Consider the following 24,306-nt stretch of genomic DNA (forward strand, 5'->3'; position numbering starts at 1 on the left):
CCTAGCTCCAGGCCACTTGTCATAGATTTCCGCATAAATTTTCAAATTTCCGTAGTTTTTATTTACGGATCCGTAGAAAGCAATTCCGTAAATCTACGGAATCTTCCGTAGATCTGACATTGCCACGCTCTGAGCGTGACATTTCACATTTTCATGCTCTATACACAGAAAAAATAAAGAACTTAAAAAAAAAGTTTAAAGGACTCAACTTTGAGTACGAAGTTCAAATTTTTAACTCAATATTAGGTAGTTTTCTCACTCCCTCTCATGAATGTTATTATAAACAAAGAGAGCTGCATCGACCCAACGTGTGCTGTTCCGTGGAAGAAGCCAAATTTGAGTTGTTTTCACCATAGTCTCGAGTGAGTGAAAATAACATAAATTTGAGTTGGTGAAACTTCATAGTGGGTGAAAATTCAACACGGGAGTAAAGGCAAAGTACTCACCGGATTTTTTCGCATTTTACTTATTTTTGGCTTCTTCCACGCAAGGTCGGATTTGAGTGAAAGGAACCGTCAAGTGAGTTGTTTCGCGGTTCCGTGTATAAGTAAGAGTACCGTCATAAGCTGCATTTGACAGGCCTCCTGCTCGTTTGGAACACGATGTTGTATGGGAATGACAGATGAATCTTGTTCCAATTCTGACAGTGTCGATAATACAAAGTGTCGCCAAAAGCACAACTGTGCCATAATGATTTCATATCAATGTGGAACACTTATGCTTGGGGCTACTAAGCTGGACCAAAGCAATAATATAACGCCTATGCTATTTGGATCGTGTAACTAAACTCCCGGACATCTCTATCAAAATTAGTAGACTCATGTTCATTTCATCTTTATGGATTTTAACTAAAATCAACCACAGTTTGATAGCAAAAAAATGTCCCCTGCCGTGCTGGGCTGGCCCTTATGAAGTATAAGATACATATGTATTCAAAATCAATTTAAAATAGCTATTTTTTATTGAAAACGCCTGAATCAAACAAAAAAGGCCGAAAAACTGGTTCCCAGCGCATAAATTATATTTACGATGATTGCTTGTAGGCAGATTACATGGAAAATTAATATGCGCGGACAAGATGGTGGCAAATTAACTCAACATTACTTACAAAGCCATCGGAACGATTGTTGATCTGGTTCAGTTATTTATGGGAGATATGCAGATGGCAGAATAATTAGCAAATTTGTAGAACTTCCTAAACTGTTGACGTACGAACGCTTCCAGTATAAATTTAAATACAATTAATCTTCTTCGGGAATCGAACACATTCGGTGACATTCGCTTTCCGAACCTTTCTTGGCCAACGGATTCCGGTTCTGGTCAACACAACTCGCAGTCAGCGAAATATGGCATTTATTAAAATGACCCATAATTCACATATCGAGAGACTTCCTACTTCTATCGATCGAACCTGTCTACACGCACGCGGCCGGCTGCACCACACCCCGCCGTATAGGCGAGGCGAGGAGGAGCGAACCATCACATTTGTAAGCAAACCGATTTTGGAAAATAAACTGGTTGTCACCCAAATTGTCCATGTCGGATCGGTGCATTTTAAATTAGCGGGCAGTAAATCAACCCGGACAGCCATTAGACGCGGTGGGTCAACTTTATATGCACTACTGGTCATGTTACGGAGTTATAATTCATGGAAAGTTATCTTTAATATAATCCAATGTGGAAGTCCATATAGTCGAAATGGACAATTTGCATGCTGTATTTGGTTAGAGAAGTGTTTCGTGGTCGTATAGGATGCAACGAAAATGTAGTGATCATTCTTATGGTTGCTGATCAGGATCGATCTGTTGATTAATTTTCGAATATTAAGATTCTCAGAAGGCTGCTCAAGTTTTGACCTCCAACAAACATGTTCACGGGTGAATTTTTATTCAGGTTGATAGATATGATTCAATAATTTTATAGTTCAAAGGTGCAATTGAATCGAGACGTGGTATTAAATTTTTTATCGAATTCCTGCGATACAAAATGAAAAAAAATATTTGGAGGTTATCTTTGGTGAAGGCTTCCGTTTCAAGATAATTGTCCCATAATATTTACCAAAATTGAGCAATTCTCTGTGAAATCATGATTTTGTATTTTTTTATTTTCCTGAAATTTTACACATACATTCTTTATAGTCAAAAAACATAATTTGCATAATTGGTTTGTCATTTTGACTGTAGCCTAACTTTTGACAAGGGCCTAAGCAAAAACACCTTGACCACTTCCAAAGAAGATAGTTTGAAAACAGCTTGTCCTATCGGTGTCCTCGGACTATGTGAAAAAAAGGTGCACTAGGCGCACAGTGCTTCGAACGTATGGAGCTACGGGACAAAAATCAATACTTACATTCTACACGTTCTAACTCAATGGTGTCTTTGGGAAAATGGTTGTAAACTAGTTTTTGTACTAGTTGCATTACTGACCTATGTTAAATTGATAATTGCTTAAGTGACGTAAACGCCAAATTTAATAACGTATAATATGCTTCGTATAATCGAGATCCATTTGGGAAAATTGCCTTGGTTATTGATACGTACAATCAATATCATCTTATAAAGTTAGTAACAGTTAGGGGTAGAAGCTAGCGTATTCGTGGTGACTCGAGATTAAGTTTACAATGTTTAAGGATGGGTAGGGATTAGGATTCGGGAATCATGGAATCATCATAATCAAGCAATTTCAGCTGCTCATCCGGTCATTCTGCATCAAGGACGATGTGGCGTGTCGTCGTGCTCGAGGAATGGTTCGACTGGTAGCATCTTCTGTATGGCCAGAAAATGAAGGATGTATTGATAGTATTGTTTCTAATGTCGATAATTTTTAATGGAACTAGAGCCACGACATGCAAGCTCTCATCTGAGTTCTCAGCCTTCGACAATTTATGAGTGTAGGTGCTTTGCATACAAGTTTTACCGTCCTTGAGCTCTCTACCGAAAGTTGCTGCTTAGCGAGATACAATTCATTAGGTCTTGCAAATCAACCTCAGCGGACGTTTCAACGCGTAAAGACTAGGAAGCAGATTGTACTTTCTCTCGGATAAATCCAAGTCAATGTACAACGGCAGTGCTTGTGCCGCTGTCATAACCTTTCCTGATTTGCGCTTGAGCTACTTGATATATTGGCCGCAAATGCTAGCTCCTCAGGTTCATTATTATTGATGAGGTATCAACACGTTATTTCTTTGTTTTATTTGAACATTCCTGAAACGGTTTTTGAGGTCTTCCCTTCGCAATTCTCAAACAAAAGAATTTGCAAAACTGCTTTAGTCTTTTTAAGTTCCTCGGAGAAATTATCTGGGTTATATAAATCCGACAGAAACTTCAACACATGAGCTTTTCGTTGGGAAAGCTATTGTTTGTATATATCTATGTTATTGAGCGCAAGAGTATCACCTAGAAAATCGTTCACAGCTATTAATAGAGCAAATAAGAGCAGCTGGAATCACTTCCATTCTCTTAAGAATACTATAAGCACAGACTATAAGTGAGCTCTGGTGCGATTTTCAGAGATATGTTTTGATGTACTTTTTTTGAAAATCTGTTTGAAGTTGTGATTATTTCTTCCTATATAACTTCATGCCCATGACTTGGAAGCTTTACTTATCACAATGATCGAAATATGTCCAACTGAAACACCTTAAATTGGATCTTACTTACTTGTTTTTACCCTTTCCATATCGATTTTCACAGTGAAAGGTACCGTTCGAAAACTTAGGCAATGCAAAAGATGCTTTTCACTAACAGGTGATAAATCATCCACTTTCAGCGATGGAAATGTTTACAAACACGAATTGTTTTGATCGTCCTAGTGACCTCACAAAGATACTAATGCGCATACAGCATAATTGAAACATATGTTAATATCATGGTCTACTTGATTCGACGAAATACGAGAGTCGATTTTTCCATTTTTGTCCAAGGGACAAAGCACTGTGGGTGCTCCCGGATCAGAGAAACGACTGGTATGACAGTGAATGTGAGCAGTTTTTTTTTTTCCTTGTCGGGTATTTTTATCCAACCATGCAACCATTTTTTTGATCTATTGCAATATATTCCCCTTTTTTCTAACTATGTCATTATGGCGTATCGCTATTGGGAGTGATCGCCATTGTTTGAATATCAGCTTCTCCCCAACACGGCTCAGCTTTTCGAATAAAATGCACCACCGAATTGGGATTTGTTCTGCCAAGCTCAAGTGGTTCTATAAGTCCCTTAGTGAAGAACTTTTGTCTTGTTCGAAAAATTGCATGACAATGTTATGCCGTTGATGCTCCGAATCTTCTTTTTTTATGTCACAGAAACGACATAGATCATTTTGAAGTTTCCCTATAAGCTTCAAATGATATCGACTCGGACAATGACCTGTAATGAGACCCGTATAAATGCTTAGGTCTTTTTTATATAATTCTAAGATGTTGCGAAACATGGAAACATTTGGAGTGATAAAACGTTTCGATTGCCTGGGCATTAGTTGCGTTCCTAAAATAGGTTTCTATTTTCATAGATTCCCATACCTTCAGCTCCATACGAAGAGAAGAAGTTGGTAAGCTGCATAAAAGTCTCGCCAGCATATCGGCTTTTTTCGTTATCATCTATTTACCGCAGTGTCCTGGAACCCAATATAGATTGACAATATGATTGACTTCCGACAAGACAATTTTTGGAGGGTGTAACCGTACGGTTACATAGTTATTAAAAGTGATGTTGTCATAGGATCGTAGGACAAATTATTTTGTTAAGCGAGATAACGTTTGTTTCAAATATTGCGAGCGGCTGGATACCTAACGCTTCGAACGCGTTGGATTGGGGCTGGTATAAATACAGCTTACTTGGCGGATGCACAGGAACGTAAAAGAGGAGCGAAAATATGAGTGCCTGAGTGGATGGAAGTGTTGGGCGGTCTTCTGAACGGTGTCGAGGAGTCAGTGTGTGTAGACAAGGCAAACCGGCAGGTGGTAAATGCCCTTCGGTACAGAAGACTTTTCTCTGCGAATTGTGCACATAAAACGTGGTCCTAGAACTCCGACGCCTTTATTCAGCAGTATCGAGTGTCCAACTCCCCCGATCGCGGTTAGTCCCGCGTTAGTCCTTCGGCCCAGACGCCCATTTGACTTGGGCCAATACGTCCTGAAGCCTCCGTGTAAGAGAATCAGCCGAAATACCGTCAGCCACCGAACGCGGCCCTCTTTGCGGCTCTGTGAACAAAACAGCCCAGCTGTTACCATCGCTCCGGGTAGTAGAAGTCTGCCAAGTGATTACCAGCCGTTTAATGCCGCAGTACATCTTCTGCGGCCTTCCGGCCACTATGCTAGATTTCGCCGTAAACCAATACGGGAACGATCCCACGGTAATCAATCCTGTCACGCCATCCACCTGTTGTTGATAATAAACCAACGGGAGTCTATTTTCATTTCGTATACTATTTAGGACCTCCACATTCGAAATTCTCCCCTACTAATGCACCCTGGGACCCGGGAGGCAAAAGAAAGCGTTTGGTACCCACCCCGGAAGCGGCCGTTGAATTAAGACCAGCTGCTTGGGGTTTAGGCAGGTCCCCTTCTGCAACCGAGAAATCTCTCCCGGGGTCAAATCGTTTCAAGGGACTGAATGCATTCCTAAACTTGTTTTGGAGTGCATGTTGCCGACTTTACAGCATTCAAAGCTGCTTGGCTGTCATACATTATGCATATATATGAGTGTCTGTAGTTCCTGCGAAAATATATTACAGAACACTCTAAAATTGCGTGAACTTCCAACTGGCCAACTGCCCATGGGAATCGATATGTGTATCCCAGGGCCAGTAACTCCTTCTCCCACTTGGTTGTTCAATTTTGAACCGTCAGTATAAAACGTGATTGGTCCTGATCGAAGTGTTGGTCCTCCATTCAACCATATATTGCGCCCAGGATCAATTACTTTGAACAGTCTATTGAAATTGTACTTTTTCTTCATACAGTCTTCATTGTTTAGGGAGTTTATACTGAAGTTTTTTAGAATGCTAAGGTAAGGTGACCCTTAAGGTCACCTCCTAAGATGTTTTCGGATCTTTTGATCCTCAAGGCAATCTTTTCAGCTTCTAATTGTACAATTTGATGCAGAAGAAGCATGTACAGTAAAGCATTTAGTGCACTCGATGGTGTACTGCTCATTGTACCTGTAATCGTTGAAGTTTTCGAGCTTCATCTGAGCATTCTTCTCTTTCGTCTTTGGCCACCAGACCAACGAACCATAGGTAATTCTTGGTTTTACTATAGCTGAATATATCCAATGGATGATTTTTGGCTTAAGTCCCCATTGCCTACCAAAGTCCAAAAGCATTTGTCGCTTTATTAAGTTCCACTGTTCCATGAATCTGATGGTTGATTTCAATAATTTCAGTTCCTATTGCATTCGCATTTAGGTCCTCATTTGAACTGATAATAGACCCCGGGAATTGAGCGTTCATCATCAATTCTAACGTTTCACTCTCAGATGTGGTGAATAAGCCGTTATCTTATTTTAAAGTACCGAGTCCATTAGAATGATCTTTGGCTAGGATTTTTTGCAAACTGGCAGCAGTTAGTTGAGGAGAAGAATGCTGCATGGGCGAAATTGCTGCAACACCGCACGAGGGCGAACCTTCTTACAAACGAGTGTGAGGTAATTCAAAGGTAGCGGCAGCACTATGAAGAACACCTGAAAGGCGATGTGTCTGACAACGGTGGCGGTATGGTAATGAACCTAGGAGCACGCGCGCAGGACATGCGACTTCCGGCTCCGAATCTCCAGGAAATCCAGGAGGAGATCGGCCGGCTGAAAAACAGCAAAGCCCCTGGAGTCGACCAACTACCAGGAGAGCTGTTTAAACACGGTAATGAAGCACTGGCTAGAGCGCTGCACTGGGTAATTATCACGGTTTGGGAGGATGAGGTTCTGCCACAGGAGTGGATGGAAGGTGTCGAGTGTCCCATCTACAAAAAGGGCGATAAGCTAGATTGTAGCAACATTACAAGATACTATTCCAAATTGTATGCCGCCGACTAACGCCAGTTGCAAGAGAGTTCGTGGGGCAATACCAGGCGGGATTTATGGGTGAACGCTCTACAACAAACCAGGTGTTCGCCGTACGTCAGGTATTGCAGAAATGCCGCGAATACAACGTGCCCACTAAAGTGGCCCAGCCTTGTATGGGGAGAAAAAAAAAGTTGTCGAATTCTACGGGGCACCCCCCAGGATTGAGCTTTTGGGTACGAAAATCAATCTCTGAAAATTTCAGCTCAATCGCTTGTTGCATAAGCTGGCGCATTTGATTTGAAGTTTGTATGGTGGTTTCAGCCAAAATGCATAGGAAAATTCACCTCCGTAACTCTTTTGATCAAGAAAATGGTTCGGTATGCCCGATTAAGCTCAGAATTGCAACAGAATTCGACAAACTTTTGTTTCCTGGGCCAGTCTAGTGTCCACACATAATCTATTTATCGACTTCAAAGCCGCATATTATACAATTGATCGGGACCAGCTATGCCAGCTTATGCACGAAAACGGATTTCCGGATAAACTGATACGGTTGATCAAAGCAACAATGGATCCATCGTGCGTAGCTCGAGTTTCAGGGGCATTCTCGAGTCCCTTCGAAACGCGCAGAGGGTTACGGCAAGGTGATGGTCTTTCGTGTCTGCTATTCAACAACGCTTTGGAAGAGGTAATACGAAGGGCAGGGATCGACACGAGTGGTACGATTTTCACGAAGTCCGTCCAATTATTTCGTTTCGCCGACTAAATAGATATTATGGCACGTAACTTTGAGAGGATGGAAGAAGCCTACATCAGACTGAAAAGCGAAGCTAAACGAATTGGACTAGCCATCAACGAAGTACATGATAGGAAGAGGCTCAAGAGAGGACAACGTAAGCCACCCACCACGAGTTTGTATTGGTGGTGACGAAATCGAGTTGGTTGAAGAATTCGTGTACTTGGGCTCACTGGTGACCTCCGATAACGATACCAGCAGAGAAATTCGGAGACGCATAGTGGCTGGAAATCGTACCTACTTTAGACTCCGCAAGACGCTCCGATCGAATAGAGTTCGCCGCCGTACCAAACTGACAATCTACAAAACGCTTATAAGACCGATAGTCCTCTACAGGCACGAGACCTGGACGATGCTCGTGGAGGACCAACGCGCACTTGGAGTTTTAGAAAGTTAAGTGCTGCGTACCATCTATGGTGGAGTGCAGATGGCGGACAGTACGTGGAGAAGGCGAATGAACAACGAGTTGCACGAGCTGCTGGGAGAACCATCCATCGCACAAACCACGAAAATCGGACGACTGCTGTGGGCCGGGCACGTAGCCAGAATGTCGGACAGTAATCTGGTGAAAATGGTTTTCGACTACGATCCGACGGGCACCAGAAGGCGAGGTGCGCAGCGCGCAAGGTGGATCGATCAGGTGGAAGACGATTTGCGGACCCTCCATAGACTGAGTGGTTGGCGACGTGTAGCCATGGACCGAGGCGAATGGAGAAGACTCTTATATACCGCACAGGCCACTTCGGCCTTAGTCTGAATAATAATAATAATATCTGCTCCTGGTGCGATAGATATCACAAAAAAAATCTGGCTATTTTGTTGAATTTCACAATTACACAAACACAATGGCAGCGGAACGGAAACGGCAAATTTGACAGAAAATATACGGGCTAACTGTCAAATTTGCCGTTTCCGTTCCTGTTCCGCCGACATTGTATCTGGGGCTTTATTATCATGCTAAAGATTAGCAACCTCGATTAAATTCGACTTCCAACTATTTGAACGTCCATTCAATATGCATTGTCTAAGTAGTTAAAGCTCTTGAATTTCATCCATATTTCGTCATATGGTCTTCCCTCGCCAGCGCCCAATCACGGAGTGCCACAATCAGAATTAGCATTAGCATTAGCATTGAGAAATTCGCACAAATTCGTAGGTGGTACAAGCCAAGACTATTGTATGAGAGTAACATCACTTTCATCCGTTACCACAGATATTGATTTGGGACTAACCACTATCTCTTAGATGGAAGCAATGCACTTTCCAATAGTCGAGATCTGTCCTGGCCACGTCCTTGCGAATGCTGAGGAAGGGGAAGGATGGTTTGTTGGACACCTACTTAAGAAAGATGTAGAGAACTCTACGACCTCTCATAGATGCCACGGGAGGTTTTGGGTTTGTGTGGAAGGTTATAACAGTAGGAATCGTTTTGGTAGAACGTGAAACTCAGAAAGAACTAAGATAGAAATACAAAGTAGGAAAGGAACGAGCCTGGAATTGAACCCACGACCTCCTGCTTATAAGGCAGAAGCGGTAGCCACTAGACCACCGAGCTCGTCCACGGAGTACCACAATCAGAATAATGTAAAATTCAACCTCGCCATATCAACTGCCATACAAACCTGAAACGACCTGTGCACGGTAAGCCCCTATTCAAACCGACCGAAACCAGCGAATGACACCCAAAATATTGAACCACCCTGTCTATTAGTTTGCTGCTATCGGTACCGGTGTTTACATTCGCTCCGCGATCAGTTTTTAATCGTTTCCTTCGGGCAAAAATTGCAGTTTATATTAAGTTTTCGCTTCAAACAAGTGACTTAATCCAAAAAGTGAAGTTTAATTTGCATTCCATCAACATTTCGGGCTGCTCATGTGCGGAGAAGTGTGTAAAAAATTGATTTTTTCAATGCCCTTTAAGGTGGTTATACAACAAAGTCATCGACCATCTTGGAAACCACGTGCTTTTTCTAGTGATTTTTCAAGAGCACGAATTGAGAGAACAACGACACCCATGGGGATCACAACATCTGTAGATCGTTTGATTACTCATGCTAAGCAATCGACTTTAATTTCAGCATTGTACAAAAAATATTACGCTGGTTTTGAACTTTTGATAATAGGAGTAGAAAACTGTGTGGTGAATTTGAAATTCACCACATGGCTTGATTGTATAATCACCTTAAGAAGAAGTGGAGTGCAGTGATAAACCCACCAAACCGCGGACGGCTGTTAAGGTGAAGTTGGGTTGAGTCAAAAAGTGATGTTCAATTTCGGGCTGCTCATGTGCGGAGAAGTGTGTGAAAACTTGATTTTTTCAATGCCCTTTGAGAAGAAGTGAAGTGCAGTGATAAGCCCACCAAATCGCGAACGGCTATTAAATTGGCACGAAACTGCTAATTTATGCTATAATTCGTGCCGAAATGCATAGGACTCTTTGAAGAAACATGTTCATTATCACGGGAAGTAAATAAATATGCTGTGAGCAGGTTAGTAATTTGAATATCAAACTTTTGTTCGGTGCTGTTCGATGCATTCGAATGTTGGTGGGAGAGGAGTGTCGGAGGTGTGGTATTGATCCTTGGAAGGTCCGATGCCATATTGACTGCCATGGTGGTACTCTTCCAACTATGTCCTTAAGCCAGAAATTTCGATCTCTTCCTGTCATTTTTTATGGCGGATCGTGCGAGCAGACTTCTGCTTTTAAGTACTTATGAAAGAATAATTTCCCGTCTGTAATGTTCTTCATTAATATGCCATTTGTTTTCTTCAGAATTACTTACGTTTAAAGATATGAATGATTCGCCATAAGTACGCAACAGATCTTTATATCGAAAGAAAGATCTTGAGTGTTTCAGTATATAAAATACGAGAAAACATGTCTCCCTCGCAAACAATCGTAATACAATAACAAATATTGAAGCAGAAATCTGCTTTAGTATAAACTTTAATGTTTGATAGTATACTTTTTATACAAGGCTATGTATTAATGTTAAAAATCACTAAAATGATTAAAGTTTAAACTATTTTCGTTTATTTTAAATTCTGAGTGTAGGTTATCAAATTCCATTTAATGTATACATGTATATATAGAGTAGTTAGGTTATCAAATTTTAGTTTTTTTGTAATTCCAAATCAATGCCTTTTATAGGCTTAATTGTAGGAGTATTATTTTTCAAACCATATACAATTGTTGATAAAGTCAACATCATAAATTATTAGAGATAAAGGATCATAAGGTCAACCACTCAAAATGTAAAATACGTGTAAAATCAAATATGCTGAAATAAAAATGAATTTAAGTTAAAAAAAAGCTCCATCACTGCTAGAGATACAAACAGCCATCCAAAGAATGAAATCAAAGCCTCAGAGGTCGATCGCATATTAGCTGAGGTGCTCAAAGCTGACCCCATGACATCCGCTTAACTACTGTCTGCGAGCAATCGATCGAGCTACCAAAACAACCACACTCCCTGTGAGAGGTACTCCATGCGCGATATCAATGATGTCGCGCTTCTATTGGTATTGGCTACGGTCGTGGTAGTAAAAAGATACTCTCGCAGTCTCTTCCCCGTGCGGACGATGCGATCGTCGTTCGGGGTGTCGGTAGCGCGAAGGCTACAGCAGCAGCAGCGAATGCTGCATACATTAGTTGTAAACAGTCCACCGTCGTGTGCAAATCGAGGGGCGAACCCTCGTTCGAGCTATCTTGTTTGTTTAGTATTAATTATATAGTAATAAATGTAGTATCTAAATGTTAATAAATCGTTTTGTTGAATGTAACGTCGCGCAATAAAGTGTTTAAAGGAAAAATAAACTGTGTAGTGAATGTAGAACGATTGATGTTTTGTGTGACTGATGGTCATTTTGGATGACGAAAAGCCCCCCTAAGAAAAAGTGTTTTGGGTCAAATGTTCACTGGTGGTGTTGTGGGTGGAAAACATAATTCTCGGTCGGGAAGGAACCCGACAACTACTGCATCGTTTATTTCGTAATATCTGGGACACCGCAACTTTCCCGGTCGACTGAATGCAGAGTATCTTAATGGAGGTGCCCAAAAAGGGCCACCAGACTATATGCGATAACTGGCGAGGCATTATGTTTCTTTGTGTTATCAAAGTTCTTTGCAATCTTATCCGGATTTAGGAGAAGGTCTATGTGACTCACCAGCGGCAGCAGACCGGATTCCAGATCGGTTGTCTTGTCACCAGATACCAATAAGAAAAGAAATTCGGAATCGGAAATGGCCCCACACGAAATCTTTAAACAAGCATTTGACTGGATCCTAGCGGGACATCACAGTAGAGGCAGATCCAGAGGCGCATGACGGCGCAGCCTCAATAAAGAAATAAAAACAGTCGTCCGAAATCTAACGTGGTAACAGGTCAAAGCGATAGCTGGACATCGCTCAGGAAATTAAAAAAGAAAAATTCTACGACAAATTTGGGCCACATTTGTTTTTCTAAGTATTGAAATACCATTCTACAAAGTAGCCAAAGGTCTTGAAATGTCTTAACCAGATTTTGCTGACTGCCACTACAGTTGAAAGAATCTACAGTGATTACAGAAGCTACACAGAATGTGGTCATCGAAAATTAATTCGGAAATAAATAAGTAATTCAAAAAGAACTTCAATTTACCCAATTACATTCAATTTCGGGCAATTTTGTGGGCAAATGTTAATCAGTTGAAGTAGTAGAATAAAAAAAAAGTTTTTCGGGATGCTACATAAGTAAAAAATAGTCAATAAAATTGTCACTCAAGTTGATGACGAATGTGTGTGAAAAATTAATCTTCTTTCTTCACAGCATTTTAACAAAACTTTTATCATTGAAAGAGGAGATCATTGATTATAGATATAGTATCAACAGAAACACTGTATTAAAAGATAACCAGCACGAGCTTCAATTGCACATTATGCATGCAATATATGAGAACAAAATTCGAAAATAAGCTCCTCGAGGTGTGAGTCTACCTTTAAAATTGAAATTGAGCTCGAAAAGTGCTATTGGTAGACACTATTTACGTAAGGATTTAGAGAAAATTGAGAGATCTGTTATTTTTTCACGCTCAACAAATGCTCAACGCTTCACAAACATCTAATTTGTATGAAACAAAAATCTTAATGAAGAAAAGCTAAATGACCCAGAAATTACTTACGTAATTAGTGTATTGCTTCTGAACAATTTTCCATGTATTAAATAATAACATCAATTTTCAAACTTTCTGGAAATCTGCTACATTAATTTCTGGAAGAAACCTTTCCGCAAGAATCTAACCTCGAAAACAGCACACTTGACGATTCATTTTAACACACGCGCCAGCCGCTTTTACTGAGCTTTTCTAGCTGGATATAATTCATATGCATAATGGTCCAACAACTGAAACTCGACCGTTGATTTTGTGCTGTTGAGCTTGGTTGAGCTCCATCGCCGATATAGTCAAAAACCAGAAACGCATGGAGCGGAATCGAAATCTGCAAATAAACGATGATTTGAACGCCAGCGGGACATTGCACCAGAGACAGAGCAGAAGACACACGATTTGCTGAGCTGCCAAGACTAATGGCTGCCAAGGCGACGGATTTATGGCTGTTTATCTTGAATAAACTCTGGGACTGTTTTCCATTTCATTATTGTCGAAGACTGGGATCAAGAATATCGTTTTTAGAAGATTGCCGTAACCAGTCGGATTCAGTTCAACACCATAATATTAAACAATTGATTGATGTCCGTGCGTCCAAAAATAAAGATTTCACCCAAAAATATATGTGAAAGTATCCGATTTCAAAATAATATTGTCATGAGGAACGCGAACAACACTGTCAGAGTTTTTCTCAAATCTTTATAAATCAATTAACCATGGTCAAATTTTACCATGTTGCTGTGCTGTTTCAATAAACGAATCCAGTCTTAACATTTCTTCTGCCATTCATCTTTGAGAACCTTCAAGTTATTCGGCATAGCCGACTGAATCAAACACGATTGTGACCTCCATTTCTTAATTTGATTAGTTATTCAAACTTATTAAGATGTAAATTTCCTCTCATGACTATTATGGACAACCAATCAATCACTGCAAAAGGCTGCGTCCAGCAGCAGATCCATAATTGAAACACCTGTGAAATATCCGACACCGATAAACTCTATTACCGCTTCCACGATATTTGCATTTGATCAAGTTCCTGTCATTAAATCAATCGTTATAGACGGTCGGCTCATCTTCACTTGCTTAATTGATCACCTTTTCACACAAAAGTCCATGCAAATGCAATCACCTTCGGTTCCACAAACAATAATTAGCTGATCCACACCCATCAACACTTACGATTTTCATTTCGCTTTCACTTTCCGCCTCTGCTCGGCGAAACTGTAACAATCCAACGAGGCTGCAGTTGCAAAGCACTTTCACTGGATCTTCGCGACAAACGCCGGACAGGACGCGGCCGATCAGTTCTTGGGGATACAACGCGATTCGTCTTAGTGCGCGCAGGTGCTGCCAGGATCGGTTCGGCTATCAAACTAAACCAGATCGACGGCAGGAGTGACACTTTATAGAAGTTCGTAGGGGCCGCTAGATAGAACGGATCCCATGAATGAATCCCCGCACGCAGAACCAGTGGGGTTGGGTTGGGTTCTGCAGAAGAAATCACCAAAAAAAAACCTGATCCTCCTAATTCAGCGCGCGATCACCTTACCGCCGTAGCACCTCGCTCGGCGAGGATGATTCGAGGAAGAGCGCGATCAAGTGTTTGTGCGCGACACCTTTTGACTATAATGCTGCTGATCTCGCCGACCTGTTCGGAAGAGTGGACCGTCTAGATTCTAGGTGGAGCATGAATCTGTTTGATAGGTGGAAAGCTTTTTTTTACTGCCCCTGATGAATAATCTATTAATTATTGGATCTTTTCAGTGCCGACACCTGGGCAGCAGTACAAAATCAAATTTGAATTCGTCCCCAGTTTGAACGCAGGTTTGGAAGTGATACAATTAGCAATTATTATGTTGATAGAGGATCACAACTTCCTGATTGATTTTTTATTTTTATCAGGCAAACGAGAAAAAATCAAATAAAGATCAAACTTTGTTGTACCACATGTTTTGACTCGATTTTGTTTTTTTATTCGAATCGGAAAAATACTTGCTAATATTTCCACGGACAATAGACTTCTAACTCAAACGCAATAGAATTACTCGATGAAAGTTTTTCCAACAACAACGGATGATCGACAGTCATCTAGCAAGCATGCTTAGTGTGAGAAGTATTACCAACGGAACGTACCAGGAGTTGCGTGCATTAATTGAAACCTTCGATGACACGTGGAGAACCTCAATTTGTTGGATCAGGAGCTACTGCAAAAAGTCGTGATCGTTATAAAGCGCGTTTTTCTATCTCAGGCGGCCAAATGAAAGTAGATCAAAGTGCAGAAAATTGATTGGTGCAGAATCGATTGTGTTGGCGCTGGGCATGCCACTAGTCCGGGAGAACGCGATATGAAAAAAATAATTTCGGCATTCAAGTGCAGAAAATTAATTGGGAAGCGCGATTAAACGTTTTTCATATCGGACACAGATCCGTGTGCTTAGTGCGGTCGGAACTTCAAAAAATTTGTTCGCGTTTGAAAATGTTTATATTGGATGCAAAACGATTGCGCGATCATAGAAGTGTTTGATTCTGCTTTGTGCGGGTGAGTAAATTAACTAAAAAACGAAACCTTCAGTGTGCGTTTGCTCGCGTTTTATTTAGAACGATCGCGCGATCATCGTCATGCTTGGTTCAGCTAAGTGCGGTTGATAAATCGATTAATTATTGCGTGCTCATATTATTGCTTAAATTTTTTGTGGAGACGCACAGGTAAGAACGCTTTATAAATAGCAAAAATAACCTACTAATGATCCTTCCTTATTCCTAACGTCGTTATTGATATTTGTCAGTACATTCAAAGTTAATTGCCTATATGCCGGGTATTAAGCCACCCGGAGTGGAAATTAATTACTATGTCTGAAACTTTATTGTGTTGAGGAACCGACTTGCCCTTCTATACCTTCGATAAATTTCCTGGCTCTCCAACACTTGAAGGGATTATTTTTGGTGGCGCAATTCAATTGCCTTCCAATTGCCAATTGTCTGCCAATCAAGGACACTTTTCTCACGAACAAATCAACACACACGCGACATTTTAGGCACAACACTACATTTATTTATAGGAATAACTTCACTAACATATTTATTTATTACATTTAATTTAACATTGAACTTAGGGCTATACAAAAAACGGATAAAATTGACCTCGCGCGGATCCTCCACACACGGTAGGTGGGTTGTTTACTTGCAACTGAAATCTTAATTCTAATCGTCATCACACGACCTCGATCGGCGCGGTGCGATGATATATCTCGGGCTCTGAGAGAGTCAGCTCCTTCTCTTACTGCTATATTGCCATCGGCAGTGAAATTCACCACCATCCTAGCCTTACGATATATCTACATACATAGCACTGTACCTACGAGATCGTTCTGCTATCAGTTGAGCTGCGTGTTATCTGCTGTTCGACTGGTATGGCAGAGGAAACAATTGAATGCGCTGCTGCAAATTCGTTCCATATTTTCATATATAGGTCACAGCAGTGCACTCTGATTCCAGGGTTGTAGCCAGGTGGGTTGTGCCACTCCTAAACATCCTCACCCACCCAGAAATTTCCGATTTCTGAAAGAAAAAAGAACAGAATCCTCTTCTGGACGGGACGAAATAAAATAGACTGAACGAATGCTGTCCAGGCTTATGCTTGATGCTGCCGATCTTCAATTGGTGTTGGTAGAAGACATAGTTTCTCAACTGCCCGTTTCATCAATCCGGTGGAAGTTTTAAGCGTGACGACACGAACTACTCCGTCATTCCCAGGATGTAATTGAAGGATTCTTGCCATCTTCCACTTCATAGGCGGTAGATTATCATCTCGTATGACCACAAGTTTTCCTACTTCTATTTTGACAGCCGGCTTCCAGCGTTTGGACCTACCCTGTAACTGACACAGATACTCTCTTCTCCACCTCTTCCAAAAATCCTGCAGCATTCGTTGTATTAGCTGATATTGACTCAGTCGATTTAACGGTACTGCTTCTAAATTTGGTTCAGGTAGCGATTGTATTGAGGAACCGACCAAAAAATGGCCTGGGGTTAGTGGTTCAAGATCGCAAGGATCATCAGACATCGGCGTTAGTGGTCTAGAATTGAGACACCCTTCAATTTGAACCAAAAGGGTATTGAAGTCTTCAGGAGACATTAGTGTTTCTCCAATCACCTTGATCAGGTGATTCTTCGCCGAACGAACCGCCGCTTCCCACAGCCCTCCGAAATGTGGTGCACTGGGCGGACTGAAGTGCCAGTGGATTCCCTCCTCTGCACATTCCTTGCTCACTTTATCTCGATGATCTGAGTTCTGCAACAGTTTCAGAAAATCCTTCATTAGATTCCTAGCACCGACGAAATTTGTACCGTTGTCGGAATAAATATCCCGACATCTTCCTCTTCTGCTGATAAAGCGATGCAGTGCTTGCAGGAACCGATCTGTGCTCAAATCTGACACTAGCTCCAAATGGACCGCTTTAGTGCAGAGGCATATAAAAACCGCCACGTATACCTTCACCACTGGTCGTCGAGGGGCGGGTCTCACATAAAAGGGACCGAAATAGTCCACACCGGTCTGTGAAAATGGCCTGGACACGGTGACTCTCGGGACAGGCAGCTCTCCCATAAACTGCTGTATCGGTGTTGGTTTAGCACGAAAGCATTTTAGACATTGGTGAACGATGTTCCGTGCCACACTCCTTCCGCCCAACGGCCAGAATCTTAGACGGACGACTCCGAGTAGCAACTGCGGCCCTGCGTGTAGAAGTTGTAAGTGGTAGTGCTTCAAAATCATCCTGGTGAGTTTATGTCGAGCAGGAAGAACCATCGGATGTTTTGTAGCTTCCCGTTCTGCTGAGTTACTCAATCGCCCTCCGATTCGGATGACTTGGTCCTCGGAAATACGTGGGTTGAACCACCGAAGTGGAGATTTCCTCGAAACAGTGTTTCCCCTGGATAGTGCCTTCCACTCATCAGCAAAAACCTCCTGCTGGATGCGTCGAACGATCACAAATTCCGCTTCTCTGAGCTCTTGGGCCGATAGAAATTCTGCCGGTGTTCTATTTTGAGAATTATTCTTTAGAAGCTTCATAAGACGCAACCAGATAGCTGTCCTCCGGATCAGGTCTGAATACGAAGCAAATTTCTCCAAATACCAATCGTTGAAATCGGCGTTCGCCGAAACAGCGCAAACTGCTGCACGCCGCCTTTCTTTCTCTGCTTCTTCTGAGCTTGATGAGCATGAAGCCGCTGGCCAGTGGTCTGAAGGTTCTTTCAACCAATCTGGTCCCTCCCACCAGAAAGCATTATCTAGGATATCCTTCGGTGAGATACCTCTTGAGATCAAATCCGCCGGGTTCTCCTTACCAGAAACATGCCGCCATGATGATGATTCTGCGATACTTTGGATTTTCGCGACTCTATTCGCGACGAAAGTGGTCCAGTTATTTGGTGAGGCTTGTATCCACCGCAGAACGCATGTTGAATCAACCCAGAAGAATGGTTGAGCTGGAGTTCGAATCGAATCTCGAACCTTCTCGTATAACTGCGTCACCAGCAACGCACCACACAGTTCCAGCCTTGGAATAGACTGTGTCTTCAAGGGTGCAACCTTGGATTTGGATGACAGCAGCCGAACCACGACCCTTCCTTCTGAATCGTGGCTCCTAATATAGACGCATCCACCAAAGGCCTTGGTAGAAGCATCGGAGAAGCAATGCAACTCGATCAATGTTGCTCTTGGAACCATGACGCAACGATCGATGCGAATATTGTTAAGCAACGGGAGCTCTTCATGGTATTTTCGCCACATCTCACCCACCGTCGAAGGTAGTGGTTTATCCCAACCCAGTGCTTGGTCTTCATTCCGGATCTTCCACAGGAGCTGCATAATAATCTTGCCCGTTGTGATCGCTGCACCTAGAAGTCCTAGAGGATCGAACAAACTAGCGATCACTGACAAAACTTGCCGTTTGGTTGGCTGCGTCACTGAATTCCAAGTTGGAATGGAAAACTGGAACCTCAGTTGATCGGATATCGGCAACCAAGTCAAACCCAGCGTCTTAACAGCAGGATCCGGATCCAAGTCAATTCCTTCCGCCACACAGATCGCCAGATTTTCTGCGGAAACACCTTGCAGCACCGTCTGATGATTGGATGCCCATTTCCGTAGTTTGAAGCCTCCCTTGACATCAACTCGTTGAGTTCCTGACATAGATTACGTGCGGCATCCTCCGTATCCGCGCTCGTGATTACGTCATCCATATACGTATCCTCCGTGGTTGCCCTCGCAGCCATTGGGTACCGCCCTCCTTCATCCATCGCTAGCTGGTTCAACGTACGTGTTGCGAGAAAAGGCGCCGGCTTTGTCCCGTACGTCACAGTATTGAGCTCGTACACGCCCACGGGATCTGTTGGGTCGAAACGCCACAAAATACATTGCAAAGACCGATCAACCTCAACCAAGAAGACTTGCCGGAACATCTTCTCCACATCGGCCACCAGCATGATTTGCCTCACTCGACTTCGGAGCATGATCGATCGTAAGTCCTCCTGTACAATCGGTCCTACTAGAAGCGTGTCATTCAGCGAGACACCGGACGACGTCTTACACGATGCGTCAAACACAACACGGACCTTTGTAGTTGTGCTAGCTTCCTTAAAGACAGGGTGATGCGGCAGATAGCATCGTTTCACGAGATTTCCTGCTTCCTCCACCTTCGACATGTGTCCCAATTGGATATACTCCGCCATGAACTGATGGTATTGCTCCCGCAAACTGGCATCCTTCGCCAATCTGCGTTCCGTGCTTTGAAGCCGCCGGAATGCGATGTCCCGTGACTCGCCCAACCTGGAAACTGCGTCTTTATCCTTTGGCAGCGAAATGGAGTACTGCCCGTCAGATTTCCTACGAACCGAGTTCCGAAAGTTGTCCTCGCACAATTTTTCCTCAGATGAAAGCACCTTGGAATTTCCAACTTCTTCACTAGCCCAAAACCGTGCGACTAGCTCCTCTAATACCTTTGTAGTTGCCGTACTACAGTTGATGCGTAGGCCTTGTGTGGGGTTTAGCAGGCCTCCGCAGACCACCCATCCGAACACCGAATCGTTTAGTGTCGGTAATTGGTCTCCGTACCATGTCCACTGAACTTGGACTAAAAAATGTGGGATCTGCCAGTTTTATCCCATTGGGCATCGACCATCCTTGTGTATTCACCCTTGCCGTAGGTAAGTCCACCGTAACCTTTGGGAGGACGAGGAAATTCATATTCCGCGAGTAAGCCGTAGCTCGCGAACGGACCAATGCAGTGATCTGATGCTTCACTCTCGTAGCAGCATGTCCAATGCCGAGTACCGAGATCTCAACCTTCTCTCGGTGTGACCTGAGGCGTTGACTCAATCGTTCGGCGATGAAATTACTCTCGGAGCCGGAATCCAAAAGAGCACGAGCCGGAAACTGACTACCCTCGTCATCTTCCACGATAACGACCGCCGTAGCCAGCAAAACCTTGGAGGAGAATTGATGGGTAGAACCGGACACTGTTGCATCGGTGGCTGCCATGTTAACCACCTGCGAGGATGAAGGAACGGGTGCATCACCAGGTTCCATTCGTGGAGGATTGTTGTTGCCAGCAGCAGCGACAATCTTAGGTGAACGATCCTTCCGCTGCTTGAAGCATACCATTGTATGATGACGACCATTACAGTTACGACACCTGTATTTGGACGTACAGTCTGTCGCTATGTGACCCGATCTGAAGCAGTTTCTACACAGGGAGTTCGTTCTTAACACTGCATCTCTTTCTCGCACGGACATCCGTAGGAATGAAGAACATTGGTATAGGGGATGGTTCTCCTTGCACGCCACACATCGTCCCCCAGATGATTGTATAGAACCGTAGCTGGCCTTCACAGCTGACGCCTTCTGTCTCGATGATTGTGGAGCATGAAGCGAAGTCCTGGAATCTAATGCCTTCACTGGAAGCGATTCAAGAATTCGGATCCTACGATGCAAGAAATCCGAGAGATCTGCTAGCGTATCCTGATCCTTGGCTGAAGAATGTTCCTCCCAACCTCTGCGTGTTGTCGGATCTAGTCGAGAAGTGAGTAGGTTAACGAGCAAAAGGTCCTTATAATCTTCCGGTTGGACCACCTGGTCCAGATTCTGCACGACCTTTTCGAAACCGTCGATCAGAGTGTGCAGATCCGCTACAGATTCCTTGGACAGCGTTGGCAAATTGAACAAAGCTTGCACCTGTCGCTTCTTCAAAAGCTTGCTGTTGTCGTATCGTTTTAGCAGCAAGTCCCACGCTATTTGATAGTTGGCCTTCGTGATTTTTAACGAATCGATTAGGCTTTTCGGTTCTCCTTGCAGACATCCCTTCAAATAGTGGAACTTTTCCACCTCCGGCAGGTCTATCTTCCGATGTATGAGTGAAGTGAACAGATCACGGAAGCTAATCCATTCATCGATGTCTCCGTTGAACTCCTGCAGCGTGATTTGTGGTAATCGTACATGGTCTAGGGTCCCATGACCATGCGCTGACGCCTCGTTAGCTCGTACGGAACGATCGGCTTCCCTGGATCCTGCATTTCCTTAGCCTTATCCATCAAGAACGCCTTACAATAGTAGTACCTATCACTATACACTAGCCTCGCTTTATCGAACGCCTCATTTTCATCTTCGAAATCATCGTGTGCCTGAATATCTGCTAGAATCTCCCCATACTTCTGCCACAACTCATCAACACTCAGCAAGCGCACGTTGACCTGACTTGCAGTTGTTGTCCGCTCGTAGCCTTCCACAAATCTCCAGATGTCGTCCATGGATGTCTGGGTGTTCTTCAGCTGGACCATCAACAGCTTCAGCGCAGGCGGCTTCTTCTCACGGGATGGCGCCATAGCAGTCGCACGTCACTCGAACCGATAAATACAGGAAGTGAATGGTGTAGATATCCGAAATGTCCAAGGCTTCGGCTGACATATACCGTTCAAGCCTACCTGAGAGAACCAAACGTTGTACTCCAGTCCTCCACAATTCAGTCAAATTAAACCAGTTCCGTTGTGACGCACCACCAATTGTTGTAGCACAGTACGTACTCGTTCAACCAATAAGGAAAGATGAGGAGGAAACCAACTGTAGTATACAGAGACTAGCTTCGGCGGACATATACTGTTGTAGCTCACCTATGAGAACAAACAGCAGCACCAACTCGATTTCAATATGATTCATCCGCAATTCATTCACAGCCACGTCGTCATTCATTCACAGTTCCGATAGGGATCCAGAAAGAGGAAAGTTTCCATGTAGTATCCAATATATAAAGCTTCGGCAGAACATATACCGTTCAAACTAACCCGTGCAACAAATGTCGATACTAATCCACACACGAATCGTTCAGCAAACCATCCAAGCATCCAAAATTTGCGGCAGAATGAGTCAATTGTTCTAATGACGAACAGTTTTGCTCAGGGATTGCGTGGCAAATGAAGAGGATTCAAAAAATTCATTTACAAACGTGTATTTTCTGCAGTCCCGCTTCGGAGACATATACTTTTGTAGCACTCACCAACAAAACAAGACTTGATGCCGCCTCTTCCTGCCATGCGTCAATCCATCTCACGAAAATAGCTATTCTCGGCTCAGACGACCAGAATGAAGTTTGGCCTCACGGGTGATGTCCTTGTCCGCTTTCAGGTTCCAAATATCCCGTTGGATTGACAAACTGATGTTCGTATGTGAGTTCCTTCCTTCCAGCTCAGTGCATAATAGATATTGTAGAGGAAATACGTCGAAATTTGGGCGTTAGTATTGCGGAGACACTAGCAAAAAGGCTGGACATACACTGATCTAAAATATATTTACCTGGAAAAGTAAATCCTGTGCTGGATCAGTTGTCCGTCCTATGGTCCAAAGGCTTAAATACCGTGATCCGAAGATTGTTTTTGCCCGAGTCCGTCCGTTAAAGATAACTTGTTCCTCGAATGTATATCCAACTCAGAAAATCCAGGCACCCCAAGTACAGTTTATTTTGTAGGATACAAAAAAACATCGAAAACAGCGTGTGTTAGGATGGCGCAATCTCCCAGCTTCGAATGGACATATAGCAGTTGTTCCAACTCACCTGTGGAAACAAGACAATCGATTCATGTCCAAAAACGAAGTTTTTTTCTGCCTAGATGCGATGGAGGATCGGTGCTTTATCCTTGGATGTCCTTTGTAGTGTTGTTCTATGATGGCGTGGAATCAATTGTGCCAAAATTCCAGGTGCGATGGCGACTTCACTTCTTATGTAGAGGTATAGCGATTAACAATGCAGTCTACTTGTGATGGCGCCAATCCGAGCCTGCCGCAGGCTTCGTTATCCAGTTTAGTCCTTTTCAAATCCTCACCAGGGTCCAATCATCCGGTTCGAAGGACCAAAATGTTGAGGAACCGACTTGCCCTTCTATACCTTCGATAAATTTCCTGGCTCTCCAACACTTGAAGGGATTATTTTTGGTGGCGCAATTCAATTGCCTTCCAATTGCCAATTGTCTGCCAATCAAGGACACTTTTCTCACGAACAAATCAACACACACGCGACATTTTAGGCACAACACTACATTTATTTATAGGAATAACTTCACTAACATATTTATTTATTACATTTAATTTAACATTGAACTTAGGGCTATACAAAAAACGGATAAAATTGACCTCGCGCGGATCCTCCACACACGGTAGGTGGGTTGTTAACTTGCAACTGAAATCTTAATTCTAATCGTCATCACACGACCTCGATCGGCGCGGTGCGATGATATATCTCGGCTCTGAGAGAGTCAGCTCCTTCTCTTACTGCTATATTGCCATCGGCAGTGAAATTCACCACCATCCTAGCCTTACGATATATCTACATACATAGCACTGTACCTACGAGATCGTTCTGCTATCAGTTGAGCTGCGTGTTATCTGCTGTTCGACTGGTATGGCAGAGGAAACAATTGAATGCGCTGCTGCAAATTCGTTCCATATTTTCATATATAGGTCACAGCAGTGCACTCTGATTCCAGGGTTGTAGCCAGGTGGGTTGTGCCACTCCTAAACATATTGAGTTAGTGAAATTTGCACAGTGAGAATGATTCTAGAACAACATTTGAAAAGGGCGTAACAGCCAACATTTATTTCTTCTGATTCTTCGTCCACATATATAGCTGGCTGTTACGCCCTTTTCAAATGTTGGTCTAGGATTGACTTATCCTAGTCAGCTGTTCAGTTGATTCATTTTCACCTGAGATATTTTCACCGCACTACTTTTCTCTCGACTTTTTTTTGTCGCACTTTTTATCGCGGTCGCGCCAGTGTTTGCCCTGCCACTCGCACTTCCCGAACGCTCATTTCTGCGTTCC

At 43.0% G+C, this 24,306-nt stretch overlaps 2 protein-coding genes and 1 long non-coding RNA gene across 3 annotated transcripts in view; all 3 read right to left on the reverse strand.

Moving 5' to 3' along the window:
* The window catches only part of LOC134212718 (pupal cuticle protein), a 41,718-nt gene extending 27,279 nt beyond the window's left edge, over window positions 1-14,439 (reverse strand). The window contains exon 1 of the mRNA XM_062690805.1: window positions 14,119-14,439. Coding sequence (XP_062546789.1) covers window positions 14,119-14,127 — 9 coding nt within the window. The 5' untranslated portion in view covers window positions 14,128-14,439. The remainder of the gene's footprint in view (window positions 1-14,118) is intronic.
* A 2,131-nt stretch (window positions 14,440-16,570) lies between these two features.
* On the reverse strand, window positions 16,571-21,819 carry LOC134207198 (uncharacterized). Its single transcript, XM_062682923.1, has 4 exons — window positions 21,454-21,819; window positions 20,135-21,406; window positions 19,140-20,061; window positions 16,571-19,038 (listed from the first exon to the last, which is right to left on the reverse strand). The coding sequence occupies exons 1-4, from the start codon at window positions 21,817-21,819 to the stop codon at window positions 16,571-16,573; spliced, it is 5,028 nt and encodes a 1,675-aa protein (XP_062538907.1).
* Window positions 21,820-21,974: 155 nt separating this feature from the next.
* Window positions 21,975-23,608, reverse strand: LOC134212723 (uncharacterized). Its single transcript, XR_009979336.1, has 3 exons — window positions 23,043-23,608; window positions 22,488-22,890; window positions 21,975-22,104 (listed from the first exon to the last, which is right to left on the reverse strand). It is a non-coding gene; the product is annotated as an uncharacterized LOC134212723 (long non-coding RNA).
* Window positions 23,609-24,306: the final 698 nt, after the last annotated feature.

The sequence above is a fragment of the Armigeres subalbatus genome, chromosome 1 (assembly GCF_024139115.2).
Source record: "Armigeres subalbatus isolate Guangzhou_Male chromosome 1, GZ_Asu_2, whole genome shotgun sequence".
NCBI lineage: Eukaryota > Metazoa > Arthropoda > Insecta > Diptera > Culicidae > Armigeres > Armigeres subalbatus.

What these genes read in the sequence shown, in the direction of transcription:
- LOC134207198 (XM_062682923.1), bottom strand. Translation starts at nt 21,819, where the DNA reads ATGGCGCCATCCCGTGAGAAGAAGCCGCCTGCGCTGAAGCTGTTGATG. An exon ending in TGGACTTACCTACGGCAAGG is followed by an intron (nt 20,062 to 20,134) that starts GTGAATACACAA and finishes GTCCAAGTTCAG; the next exon opens with TGGACATGGTACGGAGACCA. An exon ending in GGATACGGAGGATGCCGCAC is followed by an intron (nt 19,039 to 19,139) that starts GTAATCTATGTC and finishes GTGTTTCCGCAG; the next exon opens with AAAATCTGGCGATCTGTGTG.